At 37.1% G+C, this 24,046-nt stretch overlaps 1 protein-coding gene across 1 annotated transcript; it reads right to left on the bottom strand.

Moving 5' to 3' along the window:
• Positions 1 to 1,842: 1,842 nt before the first annotated feature.
• On the bottom strand, positions 1,843 to 21,111 carry LOC109000454 (beta-glucosidase 42). The gene is made up of 13 exons (XM_018977318.2): positions 20,969 to 21,111; positions 19,410 to 19,476; positions 19,218 to 19,276; positions 15,938 to 16,013; positions 12,679 to 12,753; positions 12,522 to 12,609; positions 4,966 to 5,191; positions 4,133 to 4,248; positions 3,677 to 3,891; positions 3,489 to 3,523; positions 3,226 to 3,328; positions 2,738 to 2,846; positions 1,843 to 2,279 (listed from the first exon to the last, which is right to left on the bottom strand). Exons 1-13 carry the CDS (start codon positions 21,086 to 21,088, stop codon positions 2,084 to 2,086), a joined length of 1,485 nt encoding a protein of 494 aa, XP_018832863.1. The 5' UTR covers positions 21,089 to 21,111; the 3' UTR covers positions 1,843 to 2,083.
• Positions 21,112 to 24,046: the final 2,935 nt, after the last annotated feature.

The raw sequence follows: 24,046 nt of genomic DNA on the forward strand, positions 1-24,046 counted from the left end.
TTGGGTTCGAGGTGTGTTGCCTATTATAATTTCTTGGGCTATTTGGAGGCTTAGATGTGCTTCTCGGATGGAGGGAATAAATTTTGATTGGAAATGAATTTTGAGAGTAGTGAAAGTGAACTTAAGAGCTATTTCCAATGGCTTGAGAAAATTTAAAAAGATGGGTGCTAATGATCTTCTAGTTTTGCAGGAATTGAATTGGTCTATGGTCCCTGTTTGTTGGAAGTTGCCAAGATTAATAACTTGGACACCACCGGATAGAGGTTGGATTAAACTTAATGTTGATGGTGGATCTTGTGGAAATCTAGGGAATCCGGTGGTTGGGGAATACTTCAGGATTCAAGGGGGAAGGTGATAGCGGGTTTTGCACATTTTTATGGGCATGCAACGAACACTATTGCTGAGTGTTGTGCTCTTTTTGATGGTCTTCGTTTGTGTCAATCTCTTGGGTTGGGAGATGTATTAGTGGAATCTAATTCAAGTGTAGTGATGGATGGCTAACTTCCGGGATATGCAAATATTGATTTCTTTGAAATTTTTTGGAAGAGATTAAAACTTTAGTAGAGATGCACAAAATTCATTTTCAACATAATTTTAGAGAAGCTAACATGGCTGCAGATTTTTTGGCGAAAAAGGGAGTGATAGGTAGAACTTTTGATTTTATAAGTGAAGATTTGGTGCAAGGAAAGCTACGGGAAATTGTTCGTTTAGATTGTTTTGGTATTCCTTATATTTGTGATTAAGATGACTCGTTGTGATCATGGTTTTTCCTCCACCTTAGTGAGGTTATAATAATAAGAGACTTGACCTCATTTTTCCCAAAAAAAAAAAAAGATTTTATAAATCAGTCACTTAAAAGTCACTTAACATGTTACACATCAGTCAGTATGATTAGAGATGATAAAATTTAGAATATTTAGAATAAAGAACATTTCTTATATATTGAAATTCAATTATCAAGTTAATTCTAAATTTGTCACTACGTTGTGACCCACAATACTCTAGATGCTCAGGGAGGGAGCATTGGGAGTATTATGCTGGATGCAGGCAAACAAACCTAATGGTAAATCAATCCTCCTTCCAGAATCCTGACGCAAATATGCTCTCCATGCTTTCAATCCTCCACAATATGAAGAGGATTGAGTTCCAGCGAGTGCTTTTCTACCCTAATGCTTGCGAGTGGTGATTTAAAATTAGATTTTTGGAAGGCAAACAGGCGGGGGTACCTGAATCAACGAGGCTAGGTGACAAATTTAAAGAGAGACTTTTGGTTTCTCACAAACATGGCTATGTGGGTTTGTTTGGAAATATAAACCATCTCATCTCAAAATTTCTCATAATTTTCTTCCCAAATATCACTCAAAACACATTTTTTAATTTGAAATTTGAAATTTTTTCATCTATCATTGACTAATTATTATAACTTTTTCAAACTTCAAAACCAAAAAAAATATACAACGTTTTGAAATTCTAAAACAAAAATTATATTATAAGTTATAATAATATTTTAATTTTATAATATTCGTATTTAACTTTTTTTCTTTTCTTTACCAAAATCTAATAAAACATCTTAACTCAAATCATTTCACTACTATTCACAGACTATTTCACTACTATTAACAGAATTATCCATCTCACTTTCCAAACCAGCCCTTAAGGCTATGTTTGGCAAGTGAGAGTATCTCAAGTATTCTCACTACTATTCTTTATTTTATTATTACTTTTTACCTACTTTTCTACTTTTTACCTACTTTTCACTACTATTCAATATTTTATGATTACTTTTTCACTACTATTCACAAACATTCTCAACACTTCTCACTACCCAATTGGCGGCCAATATAGTAAAACAATTACAGTATTAACAAAGGAAGTCAGGTCACAAAAAGAAAAATTAAAAGACATTTTTTCGTTTATGTTCTGGATAGGATAAGAGAGTACACCAGCACAATTAACTAAAGCTAGAATAAGTATGGCTATATGGTAAATGGCTGTTACACATGCCTGCCTGAGGATCTTTATTTTTGGTTTGACTCATTACATAACCCAGCAGATACAGATTGGGAAGCTGAATACAAGTCAATTAGTCTTCCTTGACATGATTTCCTTCCCCACCTTTCAAGAACCTTAGGAACCAATAAGCAGAAGATTTTGGGTGCCGAGAGAGCCCATTCTTGTAATCCACATAAACTAAACCAAAACGTTTGGTATAACCTTGAGCCCACTCAAAGTTGTCCAGTAATGACCATGCAAAATATCCCCTCACGTCAACTCCATCTCTGTCCAAGCAATATATATATAAACAAGGATTCATTCAGTTATTCCTACATTATGCCATATTACCTCTAATTGCTAATTTAGTCATAATTCTCACAAACATGGAGTTGCAAGCTACAAATCACAAGGGTCTCTATGCATCCTACATAAAGGGTGAGGTGCTAGAAGACCAATGGGTAAAGCAGAAAAGGAGCTATGGTTTAGAATTGATCAATTGTTGTGTATATGAACTTGGCTCTGGTAAAATGAAAATGGAAGTCAATGCACATACAACCAACAAAGGAATCATTAGTAACCATAAATTGTTTGGCTCATAGCACAAATTACCAGGTAGTTTCAAGCGAAAGAAAAAAATGAACCCCCTAATTATTGACAGATTTTTACTTATCACAAAATCATTGACAGGTTTTTTCTTAACAAGCAGATTAAAACAAAATAGATAATGGTAGAAGTAATTTACTTGATTGCCTGAGCAACTGCCTCAAGGTATGTCTTGTAGTAAAAAATTCTCAGTTTGTCATCTAGCATCTCATCAAGTGGGGAAGTGCCATCGTCATTGTCATCCATTCCTGTTAAAAGGCAAACAAAATTGGTTCAGAGAAACTGAAAGAGAAGTACTAAATCATAATTGCCTTTAAGCGCCCAGCACTCATATACTAAGCCAGACCAACAACCAAAAATCTATCATTTCCATTTTATTTCTTGATTGTATCTCATAAGTCATATCAAAGAAGTGACTGCAGAACGGTCAGTACCAGCCACACAACTGGAAAAACTGGAAAAGTGATATATTAGAGAATACCAGCCACTCAATTGGCAAAACTGGTATACAAGGGAACTCGCAAAAAAATATACAATGAGCCTAGAAGTGCATCTATACAAAATATACCAAGAACAATTGGAAGTATTAAACCAGTTTCTTTTGATTGGATGTGTCAGGTTTTGTACCATTCTCAGTAACATATATTGGGACATTATTGTATTTCTGTGCTATGTAATTGAGAACCTTCCGGATGCCCCAAGGAACCACATAAAGCCATTCTGATGCAGCCTGTCACAAAAGAATATTTCAGAGGACAAGAGACAATGATACGTGCATGCACATGGGTGCGCATGTACACACACATGCATATGTAGATATATTTTATATGGAGAGAGAGAGAGAGAGAGAGAGAGAGAGAGAGAGAGATGGGGGATTGATTGGTTCATACCCTCGGACCAATTGCTTCACCCTCTTCCCATTCAGCTGATAATAAAGTGAAAAAGAAATTGCAAGTTTCCAATGAGATAAGAGAGCTCACCAGATAAAAAATAATAATAATAATAATAATAATAAAAGAAACAAGAAGAGAGTTGTGAAGTATTGACAAGCAGTGGCAGTGGCAGTGGCAGTGTTTACCGAGTCTCTGCATCTCTTGTGCTTTATAGTAATCACCTTCATCGGGACTATCTTTTACATAAGCAATAAACCTTGATGTATAATGATTCAGACCAACAAAATCAATTGAGTTCCTAATCAACTCCTTATCTTCCTCTGAAAATTTAGGAAGCCGCTCTCCAAGTCTTTCATGCATCACGTTAGGATATTCCCCATAGCATATTGGATGCAAAAACCTGCACCAACGTTTGTAGAAGTTTTACAACTGGTATGCAGATATGTAAATAATTTATCATGTAAAAATTGAGAAACATAAAATGTTATTCATCTTTCAAGTTCTGAAAATAACTTCTCATGTATTATGTTCTTACTGGTACAATCATCAACATCATACTTGTTTTCAGTTAAAATGCTACATTACCAAGAAGCTACAATGACAAGATTTAGCAGAATATAAAATCAACTAAGAGGAACTACCATCCAAACTGAAAATCAAGACGTCTTGCTGCAGCAGAGTTATCTTCCATTTTATCCGAATTAGCCTCTGCCCATTCACAATCTAGCACCAACCCTATTTGTCCCCCTTGCTTGTCCTGGAACGACGACAGGAATGGAAAGAGCAAGAAAAGAATACCACTCTTATAATGATTCAAGAGAACAAATGACGATTTCATTGATGACTATATAATAACATCCATATTGGTCTAAACACTAAGAACATAACAGACCATAACCATTCTGACCAAAGGAGGAGATAATGACCATATGGCGTGTTTGGCAGACCAAATTATGTATAATCTTCACGTAACTTAATTATCGTGAATTAGCCGGTGCCATGTCTCTCAAAACTATGCTGTTGATTCATGTAGTCCGTCCTATGACTCTATTAAGGATGAATCAAGACATGCTTTAACTTTAGAAACTGAAAGTGGTTTATTTAACTAAATATTAAGCATATAACTACTAAGAACTACTTACTCTTCTACTAAGGTCCATTTCCTAATTCTGAATGAAATAATATTTTGAATTAGAAAGGAAACATGCCCAGGCTTTTTTTGGGATAAATAAAGTCAACGAATTCTATCAAAGGTACAAAGAGGCACTACCAAAGCACACTCAACATATGAGAATGCCTAGTAAGGATGGGAATGGGACATGAGTTGAGAAAAGCTTTAAAAGAAGAAAAGCCAGAATTAATGGCGGTAAACCCTTAATAAAGCGAGAGGCTGAGAGAGAAACAAAATATGTGAGCACAACAACCTTATTTTGAAGGAAAAGTGCTGATTAGTAATACAGAATGAACAGAATACCTTATACTTGTTTCGGTATATCGAAACAGCTGCTGCATGGGCCAAGATCTGGTGGTGTGAAACCAAATATGGTTCTGTTAAAGAATGCTCTCGTCTTCCTGGAGCAAATATCCCAGCATCATATCCGTTAACAGAAGTTTGAAGGGGCTCATTAATTGTAATCCAGGTCTTTACCCTATCACCAAAACTGGCGAAGCAAGTTTCTGCATAGATTGCAAAGTATTTTCTGGATGCCAAACATGGAAGCCGGATCAATAATATATACACAACAGAAATGCACAAAAGACATGCATGCATGCATATATGTAAGCACACATGTTCAAACACACATAAACTGAAAAAGAACCAATTTTTTCCATGATACTTTATATATGGATAGTGTAATGATTTGGTGAATTACAAAGTTTTTTCCTCTAAAAGTCATTAATATAATATTTATCAATATTCTCACTTTCATATGGTTCTCCCTTTAAACAACTGAGTTTGTAACTGACTACATTTTCAGAGAGAGAGAAGAAGAATACAATTGTGTAAATGAACAGATAGGGTAACCAAACTCTAATAATAGCAGCACATGACATATAAGCTCTCAAAATGAAATCTCACAAAATCTGCATAAGAACCAGGTATAGTTTATCTGTTTCAAGCTCTGCTGATATGAAAAATATGCTCCAGCTTGAAGGGAACAGTAAGAATGCTACCAGTTAAGAGTTTATCTGTTCCAAGAAGGTAGATTCTAGAAGCTCTGGGTGAGGCGTACCCAACAACTGATATTCTCAGAATATTCTTTATCTTTTAACCAATTCTTGAACTATACATATATATATATATATATTTATTGATAAGCAAAAGAAATTTTATTAATAAAAAAAAAAGCAAAGCCCAAGTATGTATGTATGTATACATACGTGAGTGTGTGTGTGGAATTGGCTTTGGGCTGAAGATGTAGAGAAAATCAGCCCCTCTACGATTGTACAGAAATAAAAAAATGCAACATCTGCCATTAGCTAGACAATGGGAAGAGAAGGGTCCATGCAATATTTAATCAGTTACAGTGTCCCTTGAGGTTTTGTTTTTTCTACCTTGCATGAAGAAGGAAAGGTTGTCGTTCATAAAATGTGAATAATAATTTGTTTTCACTTCTTAGTTTCCCATAATCATTATATACATTCTTTATTCCACTTAGTAGCTTCCTATAATCATTATATGCATTCTTTATTCCTTGGTATGGCTGTGAAGTTTATCGGCCAGAAAAATATAGTTATCATATTCCCTCAGAAAAACTCTGTTTTGCAGCTTCTAACATGTTTTCTCCAAATAAGCTTCAAGTCAACAACTGTTAAGGCATCCTATATCTACATGATACATCTCCCTTCAAGCCTGAGATGTTAAAACAGAAATTTGTTCTACTTCAAGAAGCTGAAGTTAGCATGTTTAGAAGTTTGATTTGTTATGAACCCACTAGGTAGAACTTACCCTTGAAAACTAGCTTGTAAGGGAAGGGTGCCTAGGGGCTTATAAACCATCAACCAATCCCATACTTAGTCGATGTGGGATCGTAACAACCACCACGCTCCGCAGCCGACGTCCACGGCGGTCCCGGCGCTCACACGGGGCTGGCTGTGCGCTAGGTCTTTTCCTAGCTCCGGGCGAACACTGCCATACCGGCATCACCCCCCGTGCCGCATGATTGCAACCGTCGCAACATGACTTTAGATGTGGGGTGGCTCTGATACCATTTGTTATGAACCCACTAGGTAGAACTTACCCTTGAAAACTAGCTTGTAAGGGAAGGGTGCCTAGGGGCTTATAAACCATCAACCAATCCCATACTTAGTCGATGTGGGATCGTAACAATGAGCTCCGGGCGAACACTGCCATATCGGCATCACCCCCCGTGCCGCATGATTGCAACCGTCGCAACATGACTTTAGATGTGGGGTGGCTCTGATACCATTTGTTATGAACCCACTAGGTAGAACTTACCCTTGAAAACTAGCTTGTAAGGGAAGGGTGCCTAGGGGCTTATAAACCATCAACCAATCCCATACTTAGTCGATGTGGGATCGTAACAAGTAATGATAGGCCACGACGTTCAGAGAGGGGCCATAAACCGAATCCCAAATATTTGGAATAAGCGGGAAGGTGAGGAGTTAATGCATGCAAACGTTACACGTGAGGAATAAAGAATTGCATGCAAACGTTACATGTAAGGAATGGAGAAGGGACTGAGTCTTCACAGATGAGAATCTTACGTGAAGTGGAGCTGCAGAGTTTAACGGGTCTTACGTTTTTTTTATTTTCGTTAAGTTGTTCTGTTCTATGGACGTGCTCTGTTTTTACGGGCATGCTCTGTTACTTGCTTTGTTTTAGGTAAGTTGTTAGTAATTCAGTTTTCTTCATATTTGTTAGGGCTTTTGCCTATTTAAGCAGCAACGCGATTAATGAAAAAAGGGGAGAAAAAGTCTTACGTTCAAAGTGTGGTATTATTCTCACCCGAAGAGAATACCGTTTTTCTTAATATTTTCTATTCTATACATTTGGGACCTATCAATTGGTATCAGAGCCAGGTTAATATGGGAACCAATAAAGAGAGAATTGAACATCTGGAGGCTGGACTCGGTGAAGTTCAAGAGGGGCTACACCGGATGGAGCTGGGCATGGCGGATCGACTGCGGCATGTCGAAGAGACTCTTAACCGTCTCTCTGATGTGCTCCTTGCCAACCAAGAACCTCCAAACCAAGGTATTCAAAACCGTGAAGGTCACAATGGGGGACGACTTGTGGTATCCTCCAAAACGGCAAAGTTAGAATTTCCTCGATTTTCAGGAGATGATCCAACGGAGTGGTTCAACCGTGTGAACCAGTTTTTCAAGTTCCAAAACACTCCTGACAACCAAAAGGTTACGTTGGCATCTTACCATTTGGAAGGAGAAGCCAACCAGTGGTGGCAATGGATTCGCAGGACGTTTCAAGAGGAAGGTCAAATTCTTTCATGGATCGATTTTGAAGAGGAACTATGGGCGCGCTTTGGGCCATCGGACTGCGAAGACTTTGACGAGGCTTTGTCCCGAATTCGGCAGACGGGTTCCCTGCGTGATTACCAACGGGAATTCGAGCAATTAGGCAACCGGGTCAAAGGTTGGACACAGAAGGCTCTGGTGGGCACCTTCATGGGTGGTTTGAAGACAGAAGTTTCGGATGGAATCCGTATGTTTAAACCGCAGACTTTGAAAGATGCTATACGTTTCGCAAGGATGAGAGATGATCAACTAATGAGACAAAGGAGGTTCTTATGACCTGCACCACCATTACGAGCTCCCCCAGCTCTTCCACCAGCAAATCGGGCAGCACCTGTCGCTCCAGTGCGACGACTGAGTTGGGAGGAAATGCAGCGATGACGTCTCCAAGGTTTATGTTTCAATTGTAATGAACGTTTTACTACAGGTCATAAATGTCAAGGCCCACGGATACTCCTGTTGGAAAGTTGTGAGGATAACGACAACTTGGTGTGCGATGATGTCACCGACGAACAAACAATTAAAGAAAACCACGAAGGAGCTCCAGAACCAGAAATTACACTGCATGCATTAACGGGATGGACAGCTCCCAAAACCATGCGAATCGCTGCCAAAATTCGCAACCACGAGGTTATCGTATTAATCAATAGCGGATCAACTCACAACTTCATTAGTGAGCATATGGCCAATCTGCTGCGTCTTCCAGTGATACCTACGGAAACCTTCACGGTCCGAGTCGCCAATGGAGAAAAGTTTAAATGCCGAGGGAGGTTTGAGGAGGTACCAATCAATTTACATGACACCAAATTTTCATTAACGCTATATTCCTTACCACTCACAGGATTAGACGTGGTTTTGGGTATTCAATGGCTTGAAACTCTTGGTTCTGTGGTGTGCGATTGGAGAAAATTAACTATGGAATTCACATGGAACAACCAGACCAAGAAGTTGGTGGGCATCGACGGGCAAAATATTCAAGCAGCATCAATTGAAGAGCTAACCAAGGGAATTCGTCCTAGCCATGCTCTGTTCGCAGTGTGCCTCCAGGTTGCCCATACGGAACTGCAACAGAACATTCATCCAAGTTTCCGTGAGTTATTGCAGGAGTTCTCAGACTTGTTCATTGAACCTTCGAGCTTACCACCAACAAGAGAGGTTGATCACAGCATCACCCTCAAGGAAGGGATCGAACCAATTAATGTGCGGCCTTACAGATATGCACGTTATCAAAAAAACGAGATTGAAAAACAAGTCCAAGACATGCTGCAAGTCGGGCTTGTGCGAACCAGCACTAGCCCCTTCTCCTCACCCGTATTACTGGTAAAGAAGAAAGACGGGAACTGGCGATTCTGCACAGATTATCGCGCGCTCAACGCCGCAACCATTAAAGACCGATTTCCGATTCCAATAGTGGACGATATGCTGGATGAACTCTACGGTGCTTCTTATTTTACCAAGCTCGATCTGCGGGCAGGATACCATCAAGTACGAGTTAAACCAGGTGATATCCATAAAACTGCTTTCCGAACGCATAATGGGCATTACGAATACTTGGTTATGCCCTTTGGCTTATGTAATGCGCCTTCCACGTTTCAAGCTATCATGAATACCATCTTCCGAAAACAACTCCGAAAATTCATATTAGTTTTCTTTGATGATATTCTGATATATAGCCCAGACTGGGATCAACATTTAGTGCATGTAAGACAAGCCTTCGAAATACTGAGGCAGCACAAATTTTTTGTTAAAACAAGCAAGTGTGCATTTGGGCAGCAGGAGTTGGAGTACTTGGGTCATATCATCACTAACCAAGGAGTGAAAGTGGACAGACATAAAATTTCTGCTATGGTAGATTGGCCTCGACCTACTAACATTTCGGAATTACGTGGGTTTCTAGGCTTGACAGGTTATTACCGGAAATTTGTCAAGGACTATGGCATAATAGCACGGCCTCTCACTAATCTTCTCAAAAAAGGCCAGTTCGGATGGCATGCAGAAGCTGAAAACGCTTTCCGGGATCTCAAACAGGCCATGACGACCACACCGATTCTAGCTATGCCTAACTTCAATGATGTTTTCACCATTGAAACAGATGCATCAGGAGAAGGAATTGGAGCGGTCCTGTCTCAACAAGGCAAACCAATTGCTTACATGAGTCGAGCCCTCGGAATGACAAAAAAATCCTGGTCGACGTACGCAAAGGAGATGTTGGCTATCGTTGAAGCCATACGCACCTGGCGGCCTTATCTTCTAGGCCATAAATTTTATATTCAGACCGACCAACGCAGCCTCAAATATCTTCTGGAACAACGAATAACAACACCGGAGCAACAAAAATGGGTTGCTAAGCTCTTGGGCTACGATTATGAAATTAAATACAAACCAGGACGTGAGAATTCCGCAGCAGATGCCCTCTCCCGAAAGCAGGGTAGTCCCACTCTTCTTAAAAAAAATTTTCCGCAGGTTAATTTATGGGAAGAGATTAAAAAAGCTGCAGCAACAGACCAATACATTCAGTCAAAGAGTCGCGAGGCAACAGAGCAGCCAAAGGGATCATATATGTGGCGTCAGGGTCTATTACTATACAAAGGGAGGGTCATTATCCCAAATAATGTGGACTTACGGGCAACCCTGTTACACGAAATGCATGACACTAAAACAGGGGGTCATTTAGGCGTCCTACGAACATTCAAGAAGCTGAAACAACAATTTTATTGGCCGGGGATGCATAAGTCAGTACAAGACTACATAAAAGGGTGCGAGGTATGCCAGAAAATAAAATCCGAGACATTAGCCCCAGCTGGTCTCCTTCAACCGCTGCCCATTCCGTGCCAAGTGTGGGACGACATCACGTTGGACTTTATTGAAGGCCTTCCAACGTCGCAAGGAAAAGACTCTATCATGGTGGTTGTCGACAGACTAAGTAAGTCCGCTCATTTCATCACTTTGAGTCATCCTTTCACTGCAAAACTTGTAGCAGAAAAATTTGTGGAGGGCATCATCAAGCTCCACGGCATGCCCAAATCAATTGTTAGTGATCGGGACCCAATTTTCATTAGTAACTTCTGGAAAGAGTTTTTTAAACTATCAGGCACCAAATTACAACTCAGTTCCGCATACCACCCCCAGACGGATGGCCAAACGGAAGTCATCAACCGCTGCGTCGAACAATACCTTCGCTGTTTTGTTCATCAATGGCCACGGAAGTGGAGCAGCTACTTACCTTGGGCAGAATACTGGTATAATACAACATATCATATTTCCACTGGGATGACCCCGTTTCAGGCATTGTATGGTAGATTACCACCAACCATTCCAACATACCAAGAAGGCCTCTCACTGGTACAGGAAGTGGACAAGCAACTGATGACGCGAGATGAATTGCTACAGCAATTGAAAGCAAACTTAGAACGCTCAGTAAACAGAATGAAACAAATGGCGGATAAAAAACGCAGAGACATTTCGTTCAATATCGGAGAATGGGTTCTGTTGAAATTACACCCATACCGCCAGCAAACAGTCTTCAAGCGAGTTCATCAAAAATTAGCTACCCGTTTTTATGGACCTTACCAGATTTTAGAAAAAATCGGCCCTGTCGCGTACAAATTACAACTGCCAGAAGGGACTCGCATCCATCCAGTGTTCCATGTATCATTACTCAAACCGTATCAAGACAATGGAAGGAACGTGGATCAGCCACAAATTGAGTTACCACCTTTCACAGATGAAGGAGTGGTTTTATTAGAGCCACAAGCTCTTTTAAACTTCCGCTGGGTCAAACAAGGAACTCAATTAATCGAAGAGAGCTTGGTGCACTGGAAACACCTTCCCCCAGAGGAAGCCACATGGGAGCCCATAAAGAAGTTACGGCAAATGTTTCCAAATTTGGACCTTGAGGACAAGGATCCTCTTGCTGGGGGCGGTAATGATAGGCCACGACGTTCAGAGAGGGGCCATAAACCGAATCCCAAATATTTGGAATAAGCGGGAAGGTGAGGAGTTAATGCATGCAAACGTTACACGTGAGGAATAAAGAATTGCATGCAAACGTTACACGTAAGGAATGGAGAAGGGACTGAGTCTTCACAGATGAGAATCTTACGTGAAGTGGAGCTGCAGAGTTTAACGGGTCTTACGTTTTTTTTATTTTCGTTAAGTTGTTCTGTTCTACGGACGTGCTCTGTTTTTACGGGCATGCTCTGTTACTTGCTTTGTTTTAGGTAAGTTGTTAGTAATTCAGTTTTCTTCATATTTGTTTGTAAGGGCTTTTGCCTATTTAAGTAGCAACGCGATTAATGAAAAAAGGGGAGAAAAAGTCTTACGTTCAAAGTGTGGTATTATTCTCACCCGAAGAGAATACCGTTTTTCTTAATATTTTCTATTCTATACATTTGGGACCTATCAGACTATATTTAGGAGTCACAAACCCAGAATAGTATTTCACTGAAACGAGTAAAATATAAATCAATCAGAAAAGCATTGTTATTTTCCAAAATGTATGCAAAACTGAAAATTTGAATATGACATAATACTTACACAATTTGTTTATTCAACCACCCTCCCATTGTCTCATGAAGATGCAAAGGAAGATCCCAATGGTACAAAGTTACGCAAGGCTGGATACCTGCAGTAACAAAGCTGTTAACATGCATTGCTTATGCAACTGAAGAGGGATTCAAGTACAATTTCTTACCCTTCTCAAGAAGAGCATTAATGACATTGTTATAGTAAGCAATCCCTTCATCATTAACTTTGGTTCCCAAACCATCTGCAATCATAAGAAAACCATCAACAAAATTTCTGTCATCAGCTCAGGCAACATGGTGGAAATGACAAGAAGAATCACTGTTCGACTATAGGAATACAAGGAAAACTTGTCAGTCAACTTAGTTTTTGATAGCAATGGAATGTCAGGATGAAAACCAAGGATTTTTTTTTTATAAGGAATATAATTTTATTAAATATGCAGAGGGGTGCAACCAAAGTACGTAGGGGAGCAATAGGATCCAAACCCAAGAAGAAAAAGCCAGGGACTCAAAGTGTCAAAACAGCTTAGTCCTAAAAGGAGGACATGCTGAAGGGTGAATAGATAGACAAAAAGGGTTCAGATGAAACGGAGTTGTTAATATGGCAGGTAGGAGGAAATGAGAAAGGAAAAGAGATATATACTCTTCTTTTTAGGCTGAGGAAAAAAAAAGAGACTTCATGTTGTTCATTGTTACATTAAAAAACAAACAGTACCCTACTTCTTAATGAGGATATTTGGTATGGTTGTCCTTTCATAGGTTACATTTGTTTAACTATAAACAACTAGGGGCTGGTTACTATTGTAGTCCGTGTGGTTTACTGATATAGCTAGAAGGCCATATAAGCTTAACCTGAGTTTTATGGGGCTTAGAAGAGAAGCTATTGCGATTCAAGGGACAAGAAATTGGTGAGGGGTGTAGCAAATTGGCGAGATATCAAAGGCAAAGGCCACATCATCTCAATCCAAGATATATACATAGAAAAAAGGCAACCCAAGAAAATGAGCTGCTACAAGGAGTTGCAGCAGGAAGAGAACCACGAGAAGATTTCAGACTAATTTGGCTATGAATCCATGATGCTCCTTTCCCTTGTTTCTATCCTGTTACTTTAGTCTCATGGAAAGCAATAAGTGTTTCATCAGGAGGTATTATGATGAAACACTTGAGTAGTGAGGTATTCTCAGGTATTCTATGAATAATAGTAAAAAAGTAATGAAAAAGTAATAATAAAATATTGAATATTAGTAAATAGTAGTGAAAAGTAATAATAAAATAATAAATAGTAGTAAGGTATTCTCAGAATACCTAAAGTATTCTCAATACCCAAACTAGGCTGCTTCGTGGCTTGTTCAAGCTTTTTTTAATTAGGACTCACGATTCTATTTGGTGTGTTAGTTTCAATATGATAAGATAACCATGGGTGCATGGTTATAAATAGAAAGAGTGGGCTTTATTTTGTTTGAAGAATTATTACTATAAAATTGTGGTTTTGCACCTACATGGAGCTCATAAAAGTAATTTTATTCTCTCCTATTTCATCACTTGCCTTTTGGATAGAATGCTCCATAGGCCATTTAGTTTGGACATTTTAATCACTAAGCTTTTACTTTTGATCAAATCAATCTTGACACGAGTACATATAAAATCTAGAACAAGAAAAATAATAAAATTTTATTTAATGGATAACTAAGAAATATATTTAAAAATATTAAAATTAAAATGATGATTTATAAACAACAAAATAAAAAGAAGAGGACTGCCCCTTCTCCTGTGGCAGCACCCTCTCCCCACCCAAATAGGGGGAGGGGACCTCTTGTGTCACCACAAAAGGGGCAGCACAGGAGAGGGGAAGCCCCTCACCCTTCACAGCTAAGGCTGACAGTTTGCATTGTCATGTTGGGATAGGGTTGTGTCAAGTTGGGTTTGTATCATATATAAATTGATCCTAATCCAACCAATATAATTAAATGCGTCAGATATCTCAACCTTGCAAATTTCATGTTGAGTTCATGTCAGATTTGCAGGTCATATAAGAGATTGTTAGCCTCATTCATAAAATGTGGATAGAGTGTGCGGATATAGGCCATTGGATTGGCTGGATCCACCCTCCACCCCAATGGAGCGGAATGGGGGCAGATAATCCATCAGGGGGTGGCATGCAGGGTAGCTGCACCATCATGTGTGGAGGGGAGATCAAGCTAATGCAACAGAGAGGGAGGAATTGCCTCCCCCCTCATGGTAGGTCCCTCCCCCACCCAGGGGGGGTGGCACAAGGGTCCCCATCACCCCCATGGGGATGGTGTTATTCTTCAAAAAAATTGTCTCTATTATTTTAGAAGAAAATACACGAACTCGTGTCAAGAGACTATTTTTTATAAGGATATTCAACATGGAAATGCAAACACGTGTTATTGGTACAAGCATGGCATTCGTGCATACAAACACAACAGCTTGTATTGAGCCATAGAAATGCCCCTTTTTGTGTCAGTCCAAATCTTTTCATGCTGATATTACGAAAAACCAACCATCTATGAAAACCAGGTCCAAATCTATTTTTCACAAAAGAAAACGGAAAAAATGTACATACCTATTTTATAAAGCTCATGCATGTAAAGAATGTATTACAAATTGACAACTCCTGCCTAAACTTCAAACTAAAAGTTCAACTCGAATTCTTTGTTCAAGAAACTCAACTATAGTATTCTTAAGTTCCAATTGCTTTCAATCTTGGAAAACTCAGTAAGAGTTTCCCTATTGGAGTCATGAAAATAGATAAAATCATTATTTGAGTTGCCTCATGCAGGCCATATAAAGAGAATACAATATAGACATGAAATGATGTTGAGACTAGTCTGCATAAATATTCATTTTTTAGATCACTGTATAATGGTATGATACTGTAGGTTGTGTCCATGCGTCCTATTTTAAGTATTTTCTTCATCTTCAGAACTTTAGAATGTAATTACAAAGCAATAGAATTATAACACCCTGATATGAGGTGGGCCTTTGCATCTGTAAAAATGAAACAAACACCAAAATAATGGGGATCCAGGATTAGAAAACATTATCTATTAGTCGAACAGCACACTGATATGATGCATGAACCACCTAACTTGAAAGCCTTAATTATCAACTAGAAGGATAAAAATGCATATCCAGCTCACAAACACTAATCAAACAAAAATAAACCTCCCACTTACTCCTAGACAAGACTTACCAAGGCAGAAACATTGGAGAACAATGATAGAATTGACCAAGGGCTTTGCACAAAGGAATTACCAGTAATTAGTAAGTTTCAACCCTAATCAAATGAAACAACCAAATATACAGACTGTACAATTTTTGAAAATATAAATGATAAAATGCACTAAATACATTCTAAACGACACACCAGGGAAGATATTAAACACATTCTAAACAACATACCAGGGAAAATACGCGACCATGATATGGAAAAGCGATAAGCATCAAACCCCAACTTGGCTATAAGCTCAACGTCTTCCTGCAGATAGTTATTGAATGAAATGACCAAGATCTAACAAAGCTTCAAAACATAACCAAAAAACGACATAACGGTAATAAGAAGAATTTTTTTTTTTCTCTATAACAAAGGAAAAGGATCCAATTATGCAGAAAGCAGAAAAACATAAGCATAAGCCAAATCAACTTAACAAGTGTTATTTTCAAACTAATTTTGGGGTCAACTCCATAGACCTTCTCCCATTAATTGTTAGCGACTACATGTATAAGGCACATTTTGCTTGTTTTTATCATCAGTGAATTGGATGAATTCAGCTTTTGGGAGGAAAACAGAGGGAGTCAGCATTTAGCAGAAGTTTAGTTAATGAAAAGCTAATGCAATACATGTACAAAACAGCTAACCAAACAGGCACAATTACAGGCTAAGAAGTCTGCTCCTGTAAACAAATTTGAACCTGGCCTTACCCCTTATTACCTTTTGCTTCGAATATCTGGAATAATGTTCTACCTATAAAAGTTTCTGTCTTCATTTGGAAATTGTGGCATAATGGCATTCCTCTGGATGATAGAATCCAACACTATGGAACCCCTTTCGCTTCCAAGTGTTCTTGTTACCCTGAGGGATCATTAGAGACTACTAACCATGTTTTTGCAAATTGTGTCCTCTCCAACGGTTGTGGCACCATTTCTCCTCCATTTTGGTTACAACTTCATCACCCTTGGCAGCTGGAGTAATCAAGTCACTCAATGATGGTTTGCCTCTTGTGGCTCGGACTAATTTCATCTACTTGCTAGCTCTCTACCGTCTCCCATTCTCTGGGAGATTGGCTTGCAAGGAATATAGCTAGATTTGAGGAAATTCCCACTAACTCTGATACCATCATTTATAACATCGTCAATTGGCTTAGGAATCTCGACATCCTTCTTAAGCCTTGTTCTCTTTTCCTCACCGCCAATGCTTCCGTCCTTGAGTCTCATCATATTTCTTAGATTACGATTTATGCTAAGAGGCCCACCTTGGTGAAGTGGTCTCCCCCTCCTTTGGGGACCCTCAAATTAAAGGGTAATGATACCCTTATACTTCCTTTACTACTGTATTACTACTCAACTATTTTTCCTTTTACACTTTGACTCTTGATTAAAATATTAGAATACTTCTTGCATAATTTAGAAAAAAATCAATTCAATCAACTAACGTAATCAAGTAATTTAATTAAAAATAAATTCAATTTGATAAAAATTGACATTCTTTTGCTCTTTGAGTCAATTTTTATAAAATTGAATTTATTTTTAATTAAATTACATGATTAGTTGGTTGATTGAATTGATTTTATTCTAGATTATGCAAGAAGGTCATATTTTATTATTTTAATCCAGATTCAAAGTGTAAAAGGAAAAAAAAAATAGTTGAGTAGTAATACAGTAGTAAAGGAAGTGTAAGGGTATTATTATCCCAAATTAAATATTGATGGTGCTTCCAAAGGCAACCCAGATCCTTCTGGAAACGGGGTATTCTTAGGTTCAATTATTGCTGGCTTTTTCTCTTTTTTTGGGCTTTGGTACAAATACTCTTGCTGAATTATCAGCTTTGAGATTTGGTCTTACTATATGCTATCAATTAAGTGTTTCTTAGATCATTATTAACTAGTTTAATACTGAATCCCAGCCTTCTTGTCAATATTTTGATATTTGGGATGATATTTTATAGTTCAAGCATCATTTTGCTTTTAGTCTCAGACATGTTTACAGGGAGAGTAATGCTTTAGTGGATAGCCTTGCCTCTTTTGGAGACTTGGGCAACACTACAGGTTTCTCTTTTCTAGTTCAACTGGTTAAACATATGCTTGGACTGTTTGCTTTAGATTGTGCAGGTGCTCCTAGCCTTCGACATTAGCTATAGTCTTTAATTCCTTTATGGACCAATTGTAACATTTTATAATTAATTTTCACTTTTAATTTTCCTTGGGAGCTTAATTTTGGGATTTTGGTTGTAACCCCAATGCTCCCTTTGTACAAGGTATTCTTCCGCAACAAGTGAGAGTTATCAACAAATTGGGGTACCATCATCTTAAAAAAAGCTTGGCCTACACTACTAGTTGGTACTCAAAGGATGGCTTTCCATAATTTGAGCAACTTAATGATGGATGTGAGGACGGATGGGAGTCTTATCTCTCAACACAGAACAAAATAATGAATAAAGAGATCAATAAATAATGCTTGCCCTTCTGTTGGATTTTCATGGATGAGAAGGACTGGGCAAAGGTGGGGACTGTTGTGTAATCAATCAGTGTCATCTGGAACATTATTCCAACAAGGCAGATAGAGTGGCACTACTTAGTTGTGCTCAGCGTACCAATTGAGTGCCATCATGTAGCTGTGCTGTCAGTATGAATGGAGCCGGTGCCTTTCAAAGCACTTTCTGTGTGCATTTTAGAAAGATTGCAGCTTGTGAGTGAGAAAATGGTTGTGCTAATGCAAAACAGCTTTCTTTATCCAGCATTCTATCTCATGTAAAGACTCACTCTCTTACAGCTTCCTATTAAGCACATCATACCTACCTACTGCCAACATTACATGATTAAATAGATAATGATAATGTAAGTCTAAAAAACATTTAAAAAATAAATAATTATTTCTAGATCTTAGAACTTCAAATTCAGAAAAAAAGAATGCATTAACAGGTGGTGAAGCATTGCACTAAAGCCAAACTCCATATCAAGACCTAGCAATTGTTTGCACAGGTGATTGGTGCACCGATAACTTTTACGTTTAGATCAGAGAAACAGGTAACGTCTTGAACATCTTGTTTAGGAGCGATGATTATTAACAACTGCAATTAATATTCATGCATGTTATGAGAGTTCATAAAGCAAAGCAAACAGAAAAAGCTAATCATGTGAAAATTATCTGGCTTTTTCTGTAACCGCTTTACAAATCAACAGCAGTTCAATGAAATGTTGTAGCTTCACGCAAGAAAGAGAAGAAAAATACATATTAGGGTGATGCATTATCCACCATGGAATGGTGTTGCTCACAGAATAGGGATTAGGAATGAGCCAAACAGCACTATGCTCTTGAAGTAAGAATTAGAATTGAGCCAAACGGCACAACAGAATAGTGTGAGATGACAATGAAAGAATGGGCTAAATTAGTGCATGATTATAACAAGGCCAAGCAATAACAAAAGGAACACGTGCCATACATGGCTAACACTAGTATCACCGACCTTGTATCTATGATATTGATCCACTGCAGAATCACCGTTGCTTTTGTCAACAATCTTGCCTAACATTACAAATGCGTAAACAAATAAGTTCCAAAACATGAAAAAGAAAAACTTAATCATGTCAATCCAAAACTTGTCGTAGAAGATATTTTCATATATAAAATTTTTGAGGAGAAAAAACAAGAAGAATACCCTCAGTGTGTGAAAAAGCATCCCAAATACTAGGGCCCCTACCACCCTCCTTACAGGCTCCTTCAACCTGCAAATAACCACAAAGAAGACCGAATTCCAAGATCATTAAGGATTACATTAAAGACTCAACATTAACCAACTCAACAGAAAAATAAAATGATAAATATAAAAATATAAAACAGATAAGCTAACTCTTTTTAGCCTAATATTTCTGAAAGTGATGGTATGCAAGTTAAGTCTCATATTTAGTTTAACAAACTTTATTTTTAGCCTAATATTTCTGAAACCAATGGTATGAAAGTTAGTCTCATATTTAGTTTAACAAAATTTATTTTCCAAGGCAAATAATATCCATCTCCTTCACATCATTTTCTAATACCTTATAAGAAGAGGCACACTATCAAACACCTTGCTGAAAAAAATGCATTAAATCTCAGTTAATATGTCAAGAAAATATGATGACTGTGAATAATGGCTTCAATTCATCTCATGCATCCTTTTCTCCAATTTTCTTTTCTTAGCTTCTTTCAATTCTTAAAAAAAAAAAATCTTTTCCTTTTTCTACTGTAAGACTATAGTATGAAAGAAATCTCTACGGAATTAAATTGTTCATTTCTCTTAGTGTGCATATGCATCATCAAACCCTTGATAAAGTGAACACAAGATTCCCGTTTGACCACATGACTGAGTGGCAAAAGGCAACCCACCAAGTTCATATCCAAGATCTTGACTACAAACTGTTTTTTCCCCCTTTCATCTTCAATTCCCAGTCATATAAAGAGTGCGAGGTGAGAGTTGTTCAAAACGTTAAAAGTGAGGAAACAGACAGATAACAATATGCCATAACTGAATATATGACATCTTGCGCTAAGATTTTCAAAGTCTGAGTTTATTATTTCAAATTTTGATTAGAAAATGATACTTTTATGTAGAGATCATTATGCATTCCAGCAGGAAACTTGTAATCTTTTACTCACACCCATAGGTACAACTACAAGCAGAGAGCAGATTACCAAACCATGAGAGTGGCACAAGGTTCTTTGAAACATATCTCCCTATATGAAGGATATATAATTCTTTTAAGTATCTATCAAGTAAAAAATGAAATCGGATAATATGCAACAAAAACTACTCCTAAAAGACCAAGAAATTAAAAAAAAAAAAAAAAAAAAAAAAAAGGGAAGTGAAAAACGTGCGAGGACCAGGCAATCATGCCTGCCAGGAATGACCACCCAGTAACTACAAACAGAATTCGGAGAAATAACATAACGAAAGGAGCAAAAATCTTAATCACGTAATTATGTCCGTTAGAAAGACATGACAAACGCGGTACAACACAAAGCCCATTTCCATAGATAACAGAAGACTGCACGCTCAAGCAGAAAACGCCCAGATCGTAATTTGCAAGGAAATGGATAACAAAGAAACGCATTTTCCTTACATACACACATTTGCATTAGAAAGTGAAAATCAACTAGTACCCAGATGTCAGAAATCAAAGGTAGTACCAATTTCAAGCATAAGAATGCGGGTGTACGGGTGGATAACAGAAAGATCACCTGATAGGCAGAAGTGGCCACGCCAAAGACGAAGTTTGGAGGGAAATCACTGCGAGAGATGTCGTTCTTGCTGGCATCGGCAGCTTCATATTCTTTCAAGTAGTCCTTTTTCTTCACCATTGTTGTCAGTTGGAGTCTGAGCAGAGTGGATGCATTTATGTGTATAAATATAGTGGAAAGGGAATTAGCCACGTGTGGGTCTCTGATGAGATCTCTTCTAAGTGTGGGGCCCCGATTTACCAAACTAATGCATGATGCCATGATCTGTCAGATGCTAATTGGTCCCTTTTCCTAAAAGAAGTTGACAATTATATGCTAAGCTGTCTGGCTGCAGTGATTATTGGACGTGTCGGACCGTCGGTTAGATAAAATTTATCTTTTTTTTTTTATATTTTTAAAAAATAAAAAAAATCATCATTTAATTAAAAAAATAAATAAATACAGAAACGATGATATATTAACATTATTCTTAAAAAAATTTAAAAAAATATTATTATACTGCCTCATTTTACTTCTTAATCGTTCATATATTTAAACTTTTTTATATATTATTTTTAATTAAAGAATTTTATATTTTTTAAAAATATTAAAAAATTAAATATTAAAAAATTAAAAAAAAAGTTTTGCCAAGGGCATCCCAGCGACACTCTGGCAGTACTTTATTCTTATATCCCCGTATCAGGTTCTTTTGCAGTTATTGGCATCGGTTCCGAGATTAGACTACTTTTGATACTTATGGAATTTTTTTTAAAAATAAAATAACATAAAAGATGAGTTTTATTATTTATGATTAATAAAATTAAGTAGTGCTAGGCTGCCATCGCTGCATTGACAGCTAGGCCTTAGCATAAATTTATTTTTTATTTTTTAAAATTTTTTATTTAAAATTTTTATTATTTTTAAATATTTTTTTAATACTTCTTAAAAATAAAAAATTAAAATATAAGAAATATCAAAATAAAGTGTAAAAAATAGGTGTCAAAAAAGCATTTTTCTATTTATTAAATATTTTTGTCATTTATGACGTTATACAGATGGCGGATCTATTAAAAATAAATATTTTCAAAAAATGCTTAAACTTTGTGAACTGTTTTGGTTTTTTTTTTTTAAGAAATGATATTTGTATCTATAGAGTGTGTAAGTGTCGTATACGTTTTTTGAAAAAAATATATAAATATGAAATTTACATAAAAAAATAATTTTTTAAAAATATCTCTTTTTTTTTTTTTAAAAAATACCCGACGCTTGTACAATCCATAATTATATATAGTATTACTCTATAAAAGCTAAAGATATTTTTATGATAAAGACGTTGTAGCGTAAATATGTTTAAATTGAGAGTGAAAGCATTTAGAAAAACTCTGAACTCCCAAATTATATGGTCCAAGATTTTCTTCAAAAGGTTTTGAAATTAATTAATTAATTTATTTTGAAATCAAAGTATTCTTCATTCGTCAGACAAAAGATAAGTCATTACAATGCTTTTCTTAATCAATTCCGGATCCTCTTCTAACCAAACTGACTCTTCTTCAAATGACAAGGCTAACTTAGCCATTTGAGCAGCATTATTCCCTTCTCTTGGTGTATATTGGATTCTCCAATTTACACTACCTTTGCAAAATTGTTTTGATGTCTTCAATCAACTGTCCATACCATAACATGTTCTCCTCAAACCTTTGTATATCCCTTATCACAGATAGAGCATCCCCTTCAAATATGACTTGGTTTAGACTCATTTCCTTGCATAATTCCATAGCCTTCCATAAGGCATTAATTTTTTTGCTATTACTAAGTGAGAGACAAAAAAATGAGGCATGCATAAAGTTGCTATTAGATCTCCTTCCTAGTTCCTAATAACTACTCCAGCTTCCGATTTTCAAATTTTTTCCATCTAAAGCTGCATCTCAATTTGTTTTAAAAAAATTTTACCTGGTTTTTGCCATCTGATAGCTCGGTTTACTGAACCGGTTGTAGTTGTTTGCTTCCATAGGTAAACTTGTATTGACTGATACTCTTCCAAGTCATTCTTTGCACAACTAAGAATAGCTCTAGGACTTTCAAGGGGTATGCTACTTGTTATTTCTACCTCTTTTCCATCCACTACTTCTTTAATAAGGTTGATATTCTAGCAACCTTTAGTATTATCTGTTAATTCATTCATTGTTGCTTCCTTAGTAAAACTCTTCACAAGAGATTGGACCTTAAAAGAACTAGGTGTAGGCAACCATTTATCACCCCTTATTTTTATCTTAATACCACTCCCTACCCTCCATCTCATGCCCTTTTGAATCAGATTTCTTGAACTCCATATACTCCATATATGTGAAGGACCTCCACCTAGTTTAGCAGTCAAAATATTACCTTGTTTATGGTATTTTTCCTTCATGATCTTTGCAGCCAAGGAGTTTGGATTATTAGTAAGCAATCTCCAGAACTGCTTTACCAACATTGCCTGATTAAAACTTTAAAATATCTCAGAAGCCCAACCATCCTTCACTCTTTGATATACGTATCTTGCTTTATTTCTTCCACTGAATTTTCTTGTCTTGTTTCAAATGCCCCCACCAGAATCTTGCCATAAGGGCTGAAAATTCCTTCCATAACTTCTTTGGAGGTTTGAAAACACTCATTGCATATGTTGGGATTGCTTGTATCATAGCTTTATTAAGGATCTCTTTACCTGCCTGAGAAATAAAGTGATTCTTCCAATTATTAATCATCTCCCAAACTCTTGATCCCTCTTAAGTTAATTATATTTGGATCTTCCAACCACTATAGGCAAACTCAGGTACTTCTCAAAATCCCCACTGACTCTTGCCCGTGTTTCTTTAACTATCTGGCCTCTTACTGCTGGCCTGGTATTAGTAGTAAAATAGATAGAAGTCTTCTGCATATTTATCCAACATCTAATCTACACATCTCCACTCCTTCATATTGGAATTAAAAAAAAGTATGCAATCATATGCAAAGAGCAAATGATTGATACCGATTACACTTTTTGCTACAAATACGAGTATTTTATAGTGTTGAACCCAAGGTTTCAAGTTTCATATAATTATATATCTACATATGGATTTT

The sequence above is a fragment of the Juglans regia genome, chromosome 8 (genome assembly GCF_001411555.2).
Source record: "Juglans regia cultivar Chandler chromosome 8, Walnut 2.0, whole genome shotgun sequence".
NCBI classification, from domain to species: Eukaryota; Viridiplantae; Streptophyta; class Magnoliopsida; order Fagales; family Juglandaceae; genus Juglans; species Juglans regia.

Excerpts from the sequence above, each read along its gene's own strand:
- LOC109000454 (XM_018977318.2), bottom strand. The coding sequence starts at position 21,088 with ATGGTGAAGAAAAAGGACTACTTGAAAGAATATGAAGCTGCCGATGCC. Across the intron at positions 16,014-19,217 it reads ATCAATATCATAGATACAAG|GAAGACGTTGAGCTTATAGC; the intron begins GTCGGTGATACT and ends AACTATCTGCAG. Across the intron at positions 3,892-4,132 it reads CTTGATTTTCAGTTTGGATG|GTTTTTGCATCCAATATGCT; the intron begins GTAGTTCCTCTT and ends ACGTTGGTGCAG.